The sequence below is a fragment of the Poecilia reticulata genome, linkage group LG3 (assembly GCF_000633615.1).
Source record: "Poecilia reticulata strain Guanapo linkage group LG3, Guppy_female_1.0+MT, whole genome shotgun sequence".
NCBI classification, from domain to species: Eukaryota; Metazoa; Chordata; class Actinopteri; order Cyprinodontiformes; family Poeciliidae; genus Poecilia; species Poecilia reticulata.
This window is the reverse complement of record NC_024333.1, coordinates 31,523,706-31,538,708: the sequence shown is the minus strand read 5'-3', so window position 1 is coordinate 31,538,708 and position 15,003 is coordinate 31,523,706. Positions and strand designations below refer to the sequence as shown.

The 15,003-nt window shown below is 47.5% G+C and overlaps 1 protein-coding gene across 3 annotated transcripts in view; it reads left to right on the top strand.

Moving 5' to 3' along the window:
* The window catches only part of LOC103463004 (golgin subfamily B member 1-like), a 33,107-nt gene that overhangs the window by 13,960 nt on the left and 4,144 nt on the right, over positions 1–15,003 (top strand). For all 3 annotated transcript variants that reach the window (XM_008406117.2, XM_017304007.1, XM_017304006.1), the window contains exons 17-21: positions 1,182–1,315; positions 2,380–2,489; positions 2,649–2,817; positions 2,896–3,000; positions 4,060–14,760. In XM_008406117.2, coding sequence (XP_008404339.1) covers positions 1,182–1,315; positions 2,380–2,489; positions 2,649–2,817; positions 2,896–3,000; positions 4,060–14,760 — 11,219 coding nt within the window. The remainder of the gene's footprint in view (positions 1–1,181; positions 1,316–2,379; positions 2,490–2,648; positions 2,818–2,895; positions 3,001–4,059; positions 14,761–15,003) is intronic.

Sequence of the window (15,003 nt, the reverse complement as noted above, 5' to 3'; positions counted from 1 at the left end):
TGGGATCTCTGGTGAAAACCACTGGGATCTCTGGTTAAAAAAACCACTGGGATCTCTGGTGAAACCCACTGGGATCTCTGGTGTTTTTGGTTTCCAGAGCTCTGCTGTGGCAGCCGGCGCAGTCGTCTGTGCCTCGTCATGTCATCAGTTTAAGATTTTAATTTGTCAGACGCCTGCATGCTGGTTGAGCTGGCCGGTGTTTGTCTGTCTGTGTGTCTCATTAAGGCCTTCAGTTAAAGTGAGATCACTGTGAATGTGGGTTTAAAGATGTCGTCCCTCTGCGGTAAGTTTGGTGTTTTTTGGTGTTTCTGCACGATGTTCTCCCATTTTGTTCCAAACGTTTCTCCTTCACCTGCTTCTGGGTTTATTTTACTCACCAAACCAAACATTGCATCAGTTTTTATCTGCAGATGATTGATTACAGAAAATTCACTTCCAACACCAGATTCTTAATAGATTGTTTAGATTGAAAACTGATGTAATTTTTGGTGATTTAAACGAAACGAACTGAAATGTTGTTTTCTTCACCCTGAATAAAACATGTTCATCCCAGTATGCTGACTTTCTGTACCCTGTTAAAATCAAAGTGGTAATGTTGATGTTCATTAATATGCAATTATTAAATAAGCAGTGTTTATTATTGTTTTTTCACCCTTATACACTTTATTCATGAATTATTTAATTTGCAAAATTAAATAAATGTTAATGAAAATAACATTTTCTAGTTGTTTTAAAAAATGTTTAAATAATTATTTATTATAAACCTAATATTTTTTCTGCCTTCTATTTTCATTTTTAATTATGGTTTATAAAAATAAAATTTAAAGTATTAGAAAATAGGTATGTAATTATAAAGTATTTAAAATTTACCTTGTATATATTAAATTAAGTTTTAAAATTAAATCATTAATGTTTGTAAAAAATAAGTTAAAATATTAGAATAGGATCATTTTTAAATAACACATTATTTCTATTTTTAAATGTTTTTAAATTTGACCTCCTTGAAAACTAGATGACGCCTCAACGGGTTTTCCTGAAACAAACATTTTAAAGTTTTAATGTTCTTTTCCTGCACATTTGTTTTCTACCATTTGGAAAATAATCTCAGTAAATGAAGTTTTTGTTGTGATGCTCATGATTCTTCTGGTTACATTTCTGCCTGTGTCTCCCGGCGGTTGCAGACGGATTGCGCTCCGTCGTGGAGGAGCTGGAGCTTGAGAGGAACCAGCTGCAGGAGCAGATCCTGAGCCTGGAGGAGCGATGCCAGGACCTGGAGGACCGGCTGCAGCTGCAGGCCCGGATCGAGGCGCTGCAGGTACGCTCCTGCTCCCCGCATCGCAGCGATACCTCTAACAACCGCTCACCTTCTAAAAGACCGCCTTACACTGGGGCGATGTAACCGTCCCTCTGATGAATAAGTTGGTGAAATGACGAGTGAACTGCATGTTAAACCCTTCTAACACAGGTGACGTTTGATGTAGATGAAGAAGAGCAGCCATGTTGGGTCTCTCAGGTGTGTTGGGTCGCTCATGTTTGGTGTGCGCTGGAGGCGCCTCTGGCGGTGGTGGTGGCTAACGGTGTGGTTGGCGTGCTTGGTTAACCACAGACATGCAGCGCTGACTCACTCGGTGTCACGTCTTCATTACTGAACGTTGAAATGTGGCACAGGGTGGAAATGAGCCGAGATGTTCTCCACAAATCCTGCTTCAACCAAACTATAAGCACATTTTCAAAGCAAATATAAGAAAAGGGAAATGTGGGTTTCAGACCCTGGAACAGGTTACAAACAAACTTCACTGTTTCACTGGGATTGAATATGATAAGCCAACACAGCAGTGGATCATTGTAAAGGAGAGTTATGGTTTCAGCTTTGGGTCGGGTTCCCCACGTTGGGCGGCAATTATGTAGGAATGAAACACACACTGTTAAAACATAATTAACATTTTTCATATGATCAGGCCACCGCAAGGAACTCAGAGGTACAGACCAGAAAAATATGTCTGAAGTTAAATATTTTGATCTGTTAACTGAGTTAAAATTTTATTCCAAGACTCAGAATTACCTTCATGCAAACTGTATAAAAACACAGATAAAATAATTTAGTTTCTTCCAAACTGCAGCAGATGAAAGTTTATTATTGTGCCACTAAACTATCAGATGGATGAATAAAACTGAATAAGATCATTTAGTTCTTACTCTTTATGTTTCAACATGTTGGCCCAAATTCAACATTAAAGTCCAGTTTGCCTTCCTTTGTAAACGTCTTCATGTTTTCATCCACAACAGAAATGCGGCTGTACTTTAGGTCTGTTTGCTGTGCTGAAATTAAGATCCTGTGATCTTTATCGTAATTTGACCGTTTTGTTTCTGTCACCACAGAATGAGACGGAGAAGCTGCAGAGCCAGCTGGCCGGCGTGCGCAGTCAGCACAGCAGAGACGCAGAGAAACACCAGCTGCTGGTCAACAGCCTCAGCGAGCAGCTCAAAGGGTAACGGCTCAGGTTTCACATAGAAAATGATACAGCTGCTTTCCATACGCCATGGGCTGGTGTCACATTGAATAAAAATAGTTCAGGTTTACGTTACTACTGTAATTTCTCCAGGAAGACAGAATGACCATGAAGAGTGAGTTTTTTTTGTCTGTGCAGGCTGAGTGACACCCAGGAGAGCCTGGAAAGTTCCCTGGTTGAGAAGGAGAACACGTTGGCCAAGACGACTGAGAAGCTGGAGCTCATCGACAGCCTGAGAGAAACGCTGAGCCAGAGGGAGATCCAGGTCAAAGAGCTCTCCGACAAACTCCTGCAGACCGACCACAGCGTAAGAACCCGAGCTTTGCTGTACCTCTCAGGAACCCACGTGTCTCCTCAGCCTTCATGTCTGGATTCGTTCTTACAGCTGGAAAACGTGACGAAGAGATGCAGCAGCTCAGAGAAGCAGTGCTCCGAACTGAAATCTGAGGCTGCAGACCTGACGCAGAAGCTGAGTGCGCTGAAGGAGAAGGTGTGTCCAGCAGAGCCAAAAGCCCTCCATGCTTACTGACCACCCTGATGTGTCTCGATCAGTTCATCTTTCTTTGCAGCTGCACCATTTCATGCTGGGAAGTTTAGGAAAGTCCAGTTTGAGTATCTGAACCATCAACCTTTAGATGGTTCTGCCTTCAGCTCAGGCCTCAGCGGGTCTGTGGTTCTCAGACTGAGACGATTGAATTGGCTTTGGATTATTTCCTGCTGAAAGGCTCACAGAGCCATCATCAGCCTCCTGCCAGATATTTTATTAATGTTTATGATTCGAAGCCCGCAGCATCACGGGTCCTCCTGGAGTTTTAGATCTCCGTCTCCACATGTTTACGTTTGTTATGGTTGGTCAGAGACGTTCTTTTTATCTTCTTGCATTCTGGTCTGTTTTGGCAAATCTACAAAATTCTGTTTTAAATTTACAATAACATAAATTTTTTACTTTTTCTAAAATAGTCGCACGTTTCACTGAAATTTTGCACACTTGGTTATTTTTGGAGTTTTTAATAAAAATGATTGCGTTTCCGTGTCTCTCTGGTGAAACGGTTTGGACACTGATAACCTAAACGTTGCCATGGCGACATGGTGATCCCAACATGTCAGTCTGCATTTTCAGCTTTAAACTCCCTGATTATTCCTCAGCTTGTATATTTGGACAGATTTACTCCAGGAGGAATTTTCCTGTCGTCGTTTCCTGACTTTAGCTGATCCAAACACATTTGGCTTTGCTTGATTAAAAGTCCAGTCTTTCCAATTTTGAAGAAAGCTTCAAATCTTATTTATGATCTAGAAAAACAGGAAATTAATAGTTTAAACTTTTAAACTGCTTTCATTGTATTTATATTATGATTATTGCTTCAGTCATAAATTATGACTCTCTAAACTTTTTGATGCGAAATGATGCAGCTGCTTAAAAGATGTTTAATTTCACAAATCCTTTCTGGGGATAGAGATGTAATTTAGCACAAATCTGCTAATTTTACTGTGTCTGTCTCATTTATTGAATGAATTGATCATAATAACTTATTTTTAAAACTATTTTCAGGCCCAAAAGCAAGACGTTACCATAGAAACGCTCCAAGCGGAGCTGGACCAGACCAGTGAGGAGCTGGACAAGCTGAACTCGGCTCACCTGGAAGAGCGAGCCCAGCTGATCCACGACCTCCAGAGCTGCGAGCGGGAAATCGACAGTCTGAAGGACGTTCTGCTGGAGAAGGACAGAGAGATATCCAGCCTGGCCGGGAACATGGCCGAGTACGCCGAGCAGCTCAACGTGCTGAAGCAGGAGGTCAAGGAGAAAGAGGAGAGCCTGGTCCAGGTGGAGAACGCTCTGAGGAAGGCTGAGCGGGAAGCTACGGTCATCAGGGACTCGCAGAACTCTGACCAGCAAACCCTGAACAGCAGAATCACAGAGCTGATGGGGAAGCTGAAGGATGCTGAGGCAGAGCTGGAGAAAACCAAAGAGGAAGGAGAGTCCAAGGCGGCCGAGGTGGAGCATCTGCTGAAGCAGGCCGAAGGCGACAAGAAAACCATCCAAGAGCTGCGAGGAGACATCCAGAAGCTGAACGTGAGCCAAAGGAATCATCTCTCTGAATGCGAGACTCACATCTCCTCCCTGAAGGAGCAGCTCAACGTTTCAGCACAAAGGCTGCAGGAGTCCGAAGGAAAGATCCTGCAGCTTCAGGACGAAAACACGACCAGAGAAAAACTGCAGCAGGAGCTGAAGGATAAGGAACAGATTCAGGAAAAGGAGCTGAAATCCTCTAAAGACGAGCAAAATAAACTTTTAACTCAGGTGGAGAAATACGGCAACCAGGTTGAGACATTATCTGGTAGGTTAGAGGAGAAACTTGAGGCAATAAGATCTCTGGAAGATCAAATCAGGACAGCAGACAAACTGGTGGAAGAGGAGAAGCAGAAGTTTGACTCAGAGAAGGTTAGGTTGAACAATGAGATCCAGAATAAATCAGAAGGCATCTCCAAAGTCCAGGAGGTCTTAAGAAGCACAGAGACCCAAAAACAAGAGCTGGAGGTAAAACTTAAAGGGCTGAACGAAGAGCTGGAGCTTCAGAGACGCCAAACCGACGAGCTCCATGAAAGAGCTACAGCTGCTCTTCAGCTCAACGGCAGCCTGGAGGAACAGCTTCAGGTCATCACCCAACACAGAGACAAGCTGCAGCTGGAGGCAAGCGAACGCATCAGAGCCGTTTCAGAGGCTACAGCCGAGAGAGATTCCCTCCAGACCCGAATATCTGCATTGGAGACGCAGCTTTCTGACAGCAACAGAGTCATTGAAGGGCTGCAGAGAGAGAGGGGGGATTTAAACCAAGTCATAGAGCAAAGCAACAACTCCAACTCAGAGCTCCTGCTGGAGAAAACCAACGAATGCAGCCGTCTGCTGGAGGCGCTCAGGGAGAAGGAGGAGGAGGCGACCCGGATGAGGCTGCAGGTGGAGAAAACGGAGCGGACCGCCGCTGACCTTCAGTCCAAAACCGAAACGCAACAAAGTCTGCTGACGCAGCTGGAGGAGATGCTGTCTCTGCTTCGAGAACAAGAGTCCAGTTTGAAGTCTGGGCTGATGGAGACGGACGGGATGCTGAAACAGAAGGAAGAGGAAGAGACCCGGCTGAAAGCTGAAGCTGAATCCCTGAACAAGGAGCTTTCTGAGCTGAAGCAGCGACTTAAAGAGCAGGAGGAAACGTGTCGAACACACAAAGACCAACTGAACGACAGAAACCAGGCGGTGAAGTCTCTGAACGACCAACTTAACGTCTTCAGAGAAAATACCAGAAAACTGGAATCTGAGGCGGAGTATAGGAAAACCAAGATGGAGGATTTAAATTCCCACCTCCAGACTCTCACCAAGGAAAACCAGAACCTCCGTCTCGCCTGCGAGTCCAAAGAAAACGAGATTTCTCAACAAAGACGGACTGTTTCTGAGCTTACCCAACAACTGGAAGCATCTGCTGAGCAGAACTCCCAGATCAGGGCTCAGATTATCCATCTGACGGCCGATAACCAGAGATTACAGGAAGAGTTGGGGAAAAACATCCAGTTGGTTTCCGACTTAACAGCCGAGAAAAGTTTCCTCCAGGAAAAAGCTTCCAGCCTGGAAAACCAAATCCAAGACAGTCAGAAAACAATCAGCGCTCAGACCGAAGAGAGAGAGGAGCTGAGGAAGATCCTGACAGAAAGCCAAGAGTCCAACGCTGCAGGTCTGCTGGAGAAGACAAACGAATGCACTCATCTGTCCAGAATGCTGCGGGAGACGGAGGAACACCTCCAGAGTTTACAGGAGCAGGTCAGTCAGCTGACAGACGCGGAGAAAACCGTCTCTGAGCAGAGAGCCCAGCTGGAGGCCCGGCAGGACCAGCTGCTGCAGCTGCAGGACACCGTGTCCATGCTGCAGGAGCAGGGCTCGGTTCTGAAGGCCGCGCTGATGGAGAAAGACTCGGCGCTCAACCAGACGGCAGAGGAACGTCGAGTTTATCAGAACGAGCTTCTAACTCAGAGAGAGCTGGCATCGAAGCTGCAGGAAGAAGCCGAGTCAGTCAGGAGAGAAACGTCTGAGATCCGACAGCAGCTGGAGCAGAAAGAGCAGGAGGTCCAGGAGGTCACTGAGCAGCTCCAGAGTCACAGGGAGGAGCTGAAGAAACGCAGCGAGTCGGTGTTTTCACTCAGCAGTCAGATCGGAGCCATGAACCAGAGCGCCGCAGAGATGGAGGCGGAGATCTCCAGTTTAAAAGCTTCTCTGCAGAAACTCTCTGCAGAGAATGAGCAGCAGCTGCAGCAGAGCAAAGCCGAGGTGACCGACCTGAGGGACAGCATGCAGGCGCTGACGGACCAGAACCGCAGGCTGAAGGCTGAGCTGCAGAAAATGGCGAATGAGCTGGAGCTCATCGGCAGTCTGAGAGCAGAAATCTCAGACAGAGAGAAGGAGCTGAGAGACGTACAGTCAGAGGTGGAGACGATGAGATCCACCATGCAGGAAAAGGATGAAAACCTGGAGAAACTGCAAGCTTTTATCCAGCAGCAGGACCAGCAGCTGAGGCAGGTCAAAGATCACAGCGACACTTTGAAGAAACAGCTGTCAGAGCTGCAGGAGACGACCTTCAACCTCAGAGGTCAGGTAGAAACTCTGACCTCAGAGTCGGGCGCGCTGAAAAACTCCCTGGAGAAGAAGGAGCAGTTGAGCCTCCAGTATCAGAGTCACTCCACCACCACCGTGGAGAACCTCAACTCCCATCTGCAAGGCAAAGAGGCCGAGTGCCACAGCCTGAAAGAGAGGATATCTCACCTGGAGGAATCCGTCTCCAAGCTCAGCAGCTCCCTGCAGGTTCAGGCCTCTGAGGCGGAACGACTCAGGGCGACTTTGGGAGAAAAAGACGCTGCCCTCCTGGAGCGATCCCGGTCTGAGGAGGAAGCTCAGAGGAGAGCCGACGAGGCTTCACTCTTCAAGTCGCAGTTCATGGAAAGCGCAGAGATGGCGTCCCAGCTGCAGAGTCAGAACCAGCTGCTGTCTGCCGAGTCTGAAAACCTGAAGAGGTCAGCAGAGGAGACGCAGCGCGCCTTCACCAACCTACAGGAAAAGTACGCCCAGTCCCTGGAGGAGCTGCAGGACGTCAGGAAACGTCTTGCTGAACGGACAGAGGAGGTCGACAACCTTCGAGCACAAATAGACGATTCCAGCAGAGGGCGCCAGACGGCAGAAACCACCGTGGAGACTCTGAGAACCGAAGTGTCTCTGATCAGGGACAAGCTGGACAGAAGCCAGGCCTTGAACTCCAGCCTGTCCAAAGAGAAAGAGGACGCCTTGGCATCCCATCAGGCAAGTGTAACTCAGCTGATGGTTGAAATAGAAAGACTTAAATCCCAACATCTTCAGGTCGCAGAGCAGATGAACGCTCTGACCGAGAACCTGGAGCAGAGAGAGATGGCTCTCCACGCAATAAACAACCAGTACGGCGCTCAGGCCAAGCAGGCGGCGCAGCTGCTCTCAGAGATGCAGAAACTGGAAGAGCGCAACAAGAGTCTGAGCGAGGAGCTGCGGCTGTCCGGGGAGGAGCACCGCAAGCTGCAGGCGGAGAGGGAAGAGCTGGAGCAGAGCCGGCATCGGGAGCTGCAGGAAAATCAGAGCCTACAAGCCAAGGTTAGTGCCAAAGACCAAGAGCTGTCTCTGTTGAAAGAAAACATACAAAAAATAGAGCAGATTCTGCAGGACTCTGAGAAGGAGTGGCTGTCGCTGCTGGACAGGGAGAAGCAGGACAAGAGTCTGCTCACAGAACAGTTAGAACGTCTCAAAACTGAAATGAAATCCAAAGATGTTAAAGTTAATGCTTTGAAGGAAGACTTAGACGGTTTGCAAGACAGACTAGCAGAGGCGTCAGCTGCAGTCATGCAAGGTTCAGACCAGCTGAGCACTAAAGAGCTGGAGGTGTCGGCATCCAGAGTCCAGCTGGAGAGAGTTCTGGCTTCCATCCGGGAGAGGGAGGAAGAGAACCGGAGCCTGCAGCAGTCGCTGTCGGCTGCAGAAGACGAGCTACGAAGAATTCTGAAAAACGACAATGAAACGGACTCTACTGATAGATCTGCTGCAGTAAACCTAGAAGAATCATCACTGCAAGACCTGATAAAGACGGTACACGAGAGTCATCAAGCTGAGATATACGCTGTGAAGAGAGACCTGGCTGAAACTGCTGCACAGCTGCAGAATCAAAGGAGTAGCCAAGAGAAGGAACAGGAAGCTCTGGAGAATTTACAGGCTCAGCTTCATGCAGAGCTGCAGAAGAATTCATTCTTAGATGAGCAGATGAGCTGCATGAGCCTCCAGGTCAGCCAGCAGAAGGAGCTGCTCTCCTCGCTCAGCCAGCAGCTGAAGGATAAAGACGCCTCCATCGCTCAGGTCATCGAGTCCGCCTCCAACGAGAGGCTGAAGCTGGTTGAGGAAAACGCCTCCCTGTCAGCGCAGCTGGAGAACATGGAGCGTGCTCAGCAGGAGCTACAGGAACAGCTGACATGTTTTCAGACGGAGAACTCTGAGAAGCTTCAGCTCGCAAAGGAAACGGAGGATCTGCAGAAGGAGCTCGCTGCCGCATCCAAAGAGAAGGAGGCCATGAAGAAGAAACTTCAGGCTGCTCTGGTTGTGAGGAAAGATCTGCTGAAAAGGATCGATGAGTACGAGAAGCAAAAGGAAGAAGGAGAGAACAATAAAATTTATGTTTTGCAGGAAAAATTGAATGAAATGAAACAAACGTATGAAGAAAAGATTTCCGTTCTTGACGCGGAGATAATTGAACACAAAGCAGTTGGTGAAAGGGCTGCGGAGCAACTACAGTCTGAACAACAACTGCTGCAGAGCACATTAATGGAGAAGGAGGAGAGCTTGTGTGACGCTTTAGAAAAAGTCAAGGAGAAAAACTCTGTCATTGAGGAGCTTCAGTCCAGAGCAGAAAACATCGAACGAGATAAAAACAATTTGATTCAGAAACTGGAGGAGCTTCAGAACGAAACGAAGACATTCCAGGACGAGCTGAAGGTCAAGTCTTCCTCCGCTGCTGCAGACCTGGAGATGGAGCTGGCTCAGATGAAGCAAGAAAAAGCTGCTCTGAAGAAAAAGGCCCAGGCTGCACTGCTGGCACGCAAGAAGGCTCAGGAAAATGAGAAGAAACTTACTGAAGAGCTATCTGAGCTGAAGGAGAAGCACGAGGCTCTCTTAGCTCAACACCAGCTGCAGGCAGAGGAGCTGGAGGAGCTCCATAAAACCTCTACCTCTTATCTAGACGAAGCAAACTCCTTAAGACGGCTCATGGAGGAGGAGGACAAATCTCTGCAAGACGTCAAAGTGTCTCTGCAAACGGAGTTGGAAACCATCAGGTCCAGATTGGACAGCATTTCTCTTGAAATGGCTGATAAAAACGTAGCTTTTGCTCAGATTGAAGAAAGAGAAGCTGCTTTAAAGTCGACTCTGCAGAGCATTCAGAGCGACCTGGAGAAAGCTCAGGCAGAAGTAGAACGGAAAACCCAGGAGGTGGAGAAATATCAAGCTGGGCATCAGGAGAATCGGGAGTTATTGGGTAGAACTGTGACTTTAGAGAACCAACTCCAGAAAGAGAAGCAAGCAAACGAGGAAAAACTTCACATGTTGATGAAAGAAAAGGAAGCCATGTTGGAGCAAAGCAACCAGCTGAGAACACAGCTGGATGAAGCAGCTGGTTTGATTTCACAGAAATCTTCAGAGTACTTGGCAATCCAAAGGAAGCTAACAGAGACGGAGCAAGAAAAAGATGTTTTGGTCAAAGAAACTGAAAAGGTGAAGCTAAACTTCACAGAAATCCAACAAGAAGTGGAGTTGTTGAAGGAGGATAATGAAAACCTGAACAGGTTAATCAGTGAGCTGAAAGGTGAAATGGCTGCACTGAAGCAGCAGAACGTAAAAGAGGAGAAACATGAAGTCAACAGAGACCATGTTGCTTCCTCTTGCAAGTGTGCAGAAAACTTTGAAGTGAAACTGAAGGAGAAAGATGAAGCTTTGTCAGTTTCTCAGGCTCAAGTTTCAGAGAAAGATCAACTAATCACTTCACTGGAGCTGCAGCTGGTTCACCAAATCAAGATGCATGAAGTCACAGTTGAAAGGATGAGAACCGAAGCTGAGGGGCTTCAGAGATCCCAAGAAGATAACCAAACCAAACTTCTAACCAGGAAACTTCAAGCAGCTTTAGTGTCCAGAAAAGATCTGATGAAGGAAAACGCCTCGCTGAAGGAAGAAGTCGAGAAGTTGTCTGCTCAACAGGAAGCCAAGGAAACGGAGTGCCTGGATCTGAAGTCATCCCTGTTGAAGCTGAAGCAACAGAATGTGGAGCTGGAAGGTTCTGCCTCATCCGTCCTCAAAGAAAGAGACGCGCTGGTCGCTGATGTTGATCGCATCCTGAACGACAACCGCAGCCTGTCTGCAGCCTGCGACAGTCTGAAGTTAACCATCGAGAGCATCACACAGCAGAAACAGGCCTTCTCCTGCCAGCTCGAGTCGCTCAAAGACTCCCAAACCGAGGAGCTGACCAAATGGAAGTCAAAGCACGCCGAGCTGAAGCAAGAGTACGAGTCTCTGCTGCAAGCATACGAAAACGTGAGCAGTGAAATGGACAAGATGAGGCAGCTGTTGGAAGGAGCCAAGAGAGAGCGACAGGAAGCTCTGAAGAGAATCCACGATCAGGAGACCCAGAAGGAGATCCTGGAAAAACGAGCCCAAGAGGCGGAGGAGGAAAACGAGAAGATTAAAGAGAGGATGCACAAATTCTCCAAAGAGAAACGCCAGAAGATCGAGAACCTGGAGGAGGAGAATCAGAATCTTCAAAAGCAACTCTCACAGCTCGATGGAAACCACGAGATGGTGGTGTCCAAGCTAAGAGACAAAAACCAGGACCTGGAGGCAGAGATTTCCCAACTCGCAGAGAAACTCTCAGTCATTCAGGCAGAAAACATCCAACTGGCTGAAAAACTAGAAGCAGCGAGTTGTTCTCTGAAGGAGAAGCGCTTGGAATCAAACAACAACACAAACAACATGCAGCTGAAGCTTGATGAAGCTCTCAGCTTGAATAACTCTCTGACGGCGCAAATTGAAGCTCAAAAAACAGAACTGAGCGCACAGCTGGAAATAAGCAATCTGCTACAGAAGGAGAAGGCGGATCTTTCTGAAAGACTGAAAGAAATCCAGAAAGAGCTGGATCTGGAGCTGGGAAAGCGAGACGATGGGATCAAAGAGCTCCGAGACATTCTCAACAAGCACAGCCAGGAGACGATCAGTCTGAACGAGAAGGTCCGAATCCTGGAGGACGACAAGTCACTGCTGCAGGAGGAGCTCGAGAACACCCAAGAGATTTCAGACAAGGTGAAAAACGAGAACGAATATTTGGAAACTGTGATCCTGAAGAATTCAGAAAAAATTGATGAGTTGACAGAGTCCGTCAATGTCCTGCAAACCCAAAATGCTCAGCTGACGGCGCAGCTTACGACCAGCAGGGAGATGAATGATCAGGTCCGTCGAGAAAAAGAGCAGGAGCAGCTCAAGTTGGTCCGAGAGTTTGAGGAGAAACTCAAGACTGTTCAGAGAGGCAGCGAGGGATCCAAGAACGTGAAGAAGGAGCTGCAAGAGCTGCTCAAAGAAAAGCACCAGGAGATAAATCAGCTCCAACAAAACTGCATCAGGTACCAAGAGGTGATTCTAGATCTGGAAAGCTCCCTGAAGAGCTCACATTCAACCTGTGAACATTTGGAGAAAGAGCTGAAGAAGAACTCTGAGAAGATGTCGGCATCGGAGGAGAGTAGCAAGAGACTCGAATCTGAGTCGGTAAAGATCAGGAAGCTTCTCCAGGAGGCAGAGCAAAAGATCACAAGTACCGAGTCTGAAAGGGAGCAGCTGGCTCTTCAGATATCCCAGAACGTTAAACAGATAGAGGAAACTAAATCATCACAACATATTGAAGAAACACAGAGACAATCCTTCATACAGAATCAGCTACAGCAACAAGTTGACGAGCTGAAGAATCTGAGAGAGAAGGAAAATGAAAGAGTGGATGAACTGATCCAGGTGTTGCACTCTAAAGATCTCCAGATAAACACTCTGAGGAGAGCGGTTGAGACCAGCGAAGCCAAGCTTTCTGCTCTGACGTCCACTCCTCATGGGGCTGACACCTCCAGACTCTGGGATGATTTGTTCCAGAAGAGCCTCCACCAGAAAGACAAGCAACTGCTGGAACAAGAGTCAACCATCACAAGGTTCCTGGAGGATCTGAGGAAGAAGGAGAAGGAAGTGAATGAACTTCGAGTGGCTAAACTAAGACTGGAAAGGACGTTGAATGAGTACTCAGTTGCTGCCGCCGCTCATCAGCGTCAGATGTTTATCGTAAGTGCAACCAATGCTGAAGTGAGTGAGAATTTGGAGCTCATGACTGTTCAGGTGAAGGAACTCAGTGGTCGAGTGGAAAGACTGGAGCAAGAGAAGAACGGCCTGAACCGACAGCTGGAAGAGCGAGAGGACGAGCTCTGCCAGCTGCAGCCTCGTCTTCAGCAGATGGAGAAGCTCAACGCTGACACAGAAGCTCAGCTGCACCTTTTACAGACCGAACGGGACAGAATTCAGGCCGACTTTGACAAGCAGCTGGGCATTGCACTTCAACTGAAAACACTCCTTCAGGGCAAAGATGCCGAGATCTCTTCCCTGCTGTCCTGCAAAGATGGCCAGATGTCTGGGTATCTGGAGCAACTCCAGGCTAACTATCGCAACCAGGTGTCTATTTACGAAGACAGGCTCACGTCGTCACGCTACCAAAGGGAGAGGCTGGACAAAGAGATAAGAGCACTTCAGGCGAAGGTCAAAAGTCTTAAAATTCAAGTGAGCAGATCCGTTCAAGAAAAGGAACAGATGGAGATGAAGATCGAGTCATTCAAGAACTCAGTGGTGTCTTTACAGAGCGAACGGGAGCGGCTGATGTCCGAATACAGAGCACTAGAGGCAAAGAGTCAGTTGGGGTTGAAGGATAAAGAAGGTTTCCCTGATGGTGAGGGCGGTGCAAGCAAAGGCTTTAAGCATGAAATCAGAAAGTTGTTGCATCAAATGGATGATCTGAACTCTGAGAACGCCATGCTCAGGGCTCAGCTGGTGCGCTACCGAGAGGATTTAAATCAGGTACTGTCCCTTAAAGACAACCAGGTGAAGGTTCTGCTTCAGAAGCAGCAGGATGTGATCAAAAACCTGGAAGTCCAAAAGGCTTCCACTGAAAAGCTTCTCAGAGATTCTCGGCTGGAACTCCAAGAGAAACAAGAAGACAGTAATGCGATTAAAACGGAGAATGAAGAACTCAAGGGTAAAGTCTCCAAACTGGAAGCTGAAAGAGTGACAACTAATGAGGGCAGGGTCATTGCCAATTTACAGGATGCCGTGGCAGCCAAGGCGTCTGAATGTAGCGACCTCCAGCAGAAACTGCTCTCCCAGAAAGCATCGGTCGATGAGCTCAAAAGCAAAATGCAGCAGTTGGAAGAAGAGACTGACAACAAACTTGCTGAAGCTGAAGATAAATACAACAGTGAGCTGGACACCTTCGAGCGGGAGGTGGAGCTGATGAGAACCGAGCGTGAGACGGCAGATCAAAGAGTGGCGGAGCTCGCCAAAGATTTACTGGATTTGGAGCAGCAGTTAGCTGAAGCTAAATCACAAAACAAAGACCTGAAGGCTCAGAATGGATCTCTGTGCAAAGCCATGGCCGCTCTGCAGAATGACCGAGACCAGCTCATCGAGGACTTCAAGACCCTCAGGAACAGGTACGACGAAGAACTCCGGCAGAGTCAGGTGGCTCTGAACAAGGTTGAGCACAGTCTGCAGGACGCGTCTTCAGACCTGGCCGGATATGCTAAAGAAAGAGACGTCCTTGTTCTCAAATTAAAAGCTATAGAGGGCAAAGATGCACACGAGGAGCTGAGCAAGTTGTTGGATGAACTGTCGAAGGCCCTGTCAGAGAAGGAACGAGAGCTGAAACAGGTGGTTCTGGAAAATGGCGCATACAGCAGGCAGCTGTCTGCGTTCTCCAGATCCATGGCCAGCCTGCAGAACGATCGCGACCGGCTGATGGAGGAGCTGGCCGGGGCCAAGAGAGAGGCTGAATCCAAACAGGGGTCGAGTGCAGAGATGGTTCTCACCTCTGTCATGGAAAAGGAAAAAGCCGTCGGTGCCTTCGAAGATGAGAATGATGGGCTGGTAAGTGGAGTCATCACCTTGATATCAGTTTGACTGCTGGATGATTAGATGTTATTAGATATTGCTTAACTATTGGATCGGTGGGCATTGCTTTTTGATTGGCTGTTCTTGCCTGTTGGTTTTCTATTGGTTTTATGTTTGGTTGTCGGTTGTCTGGTGGTTGCCTGCTTTCATTTTGATGGTTGCCTGTTGGTTTTCTAATAGTTGCCTGTTGGTTTTCTATTGGTTGGCTGTTGGTTTTCT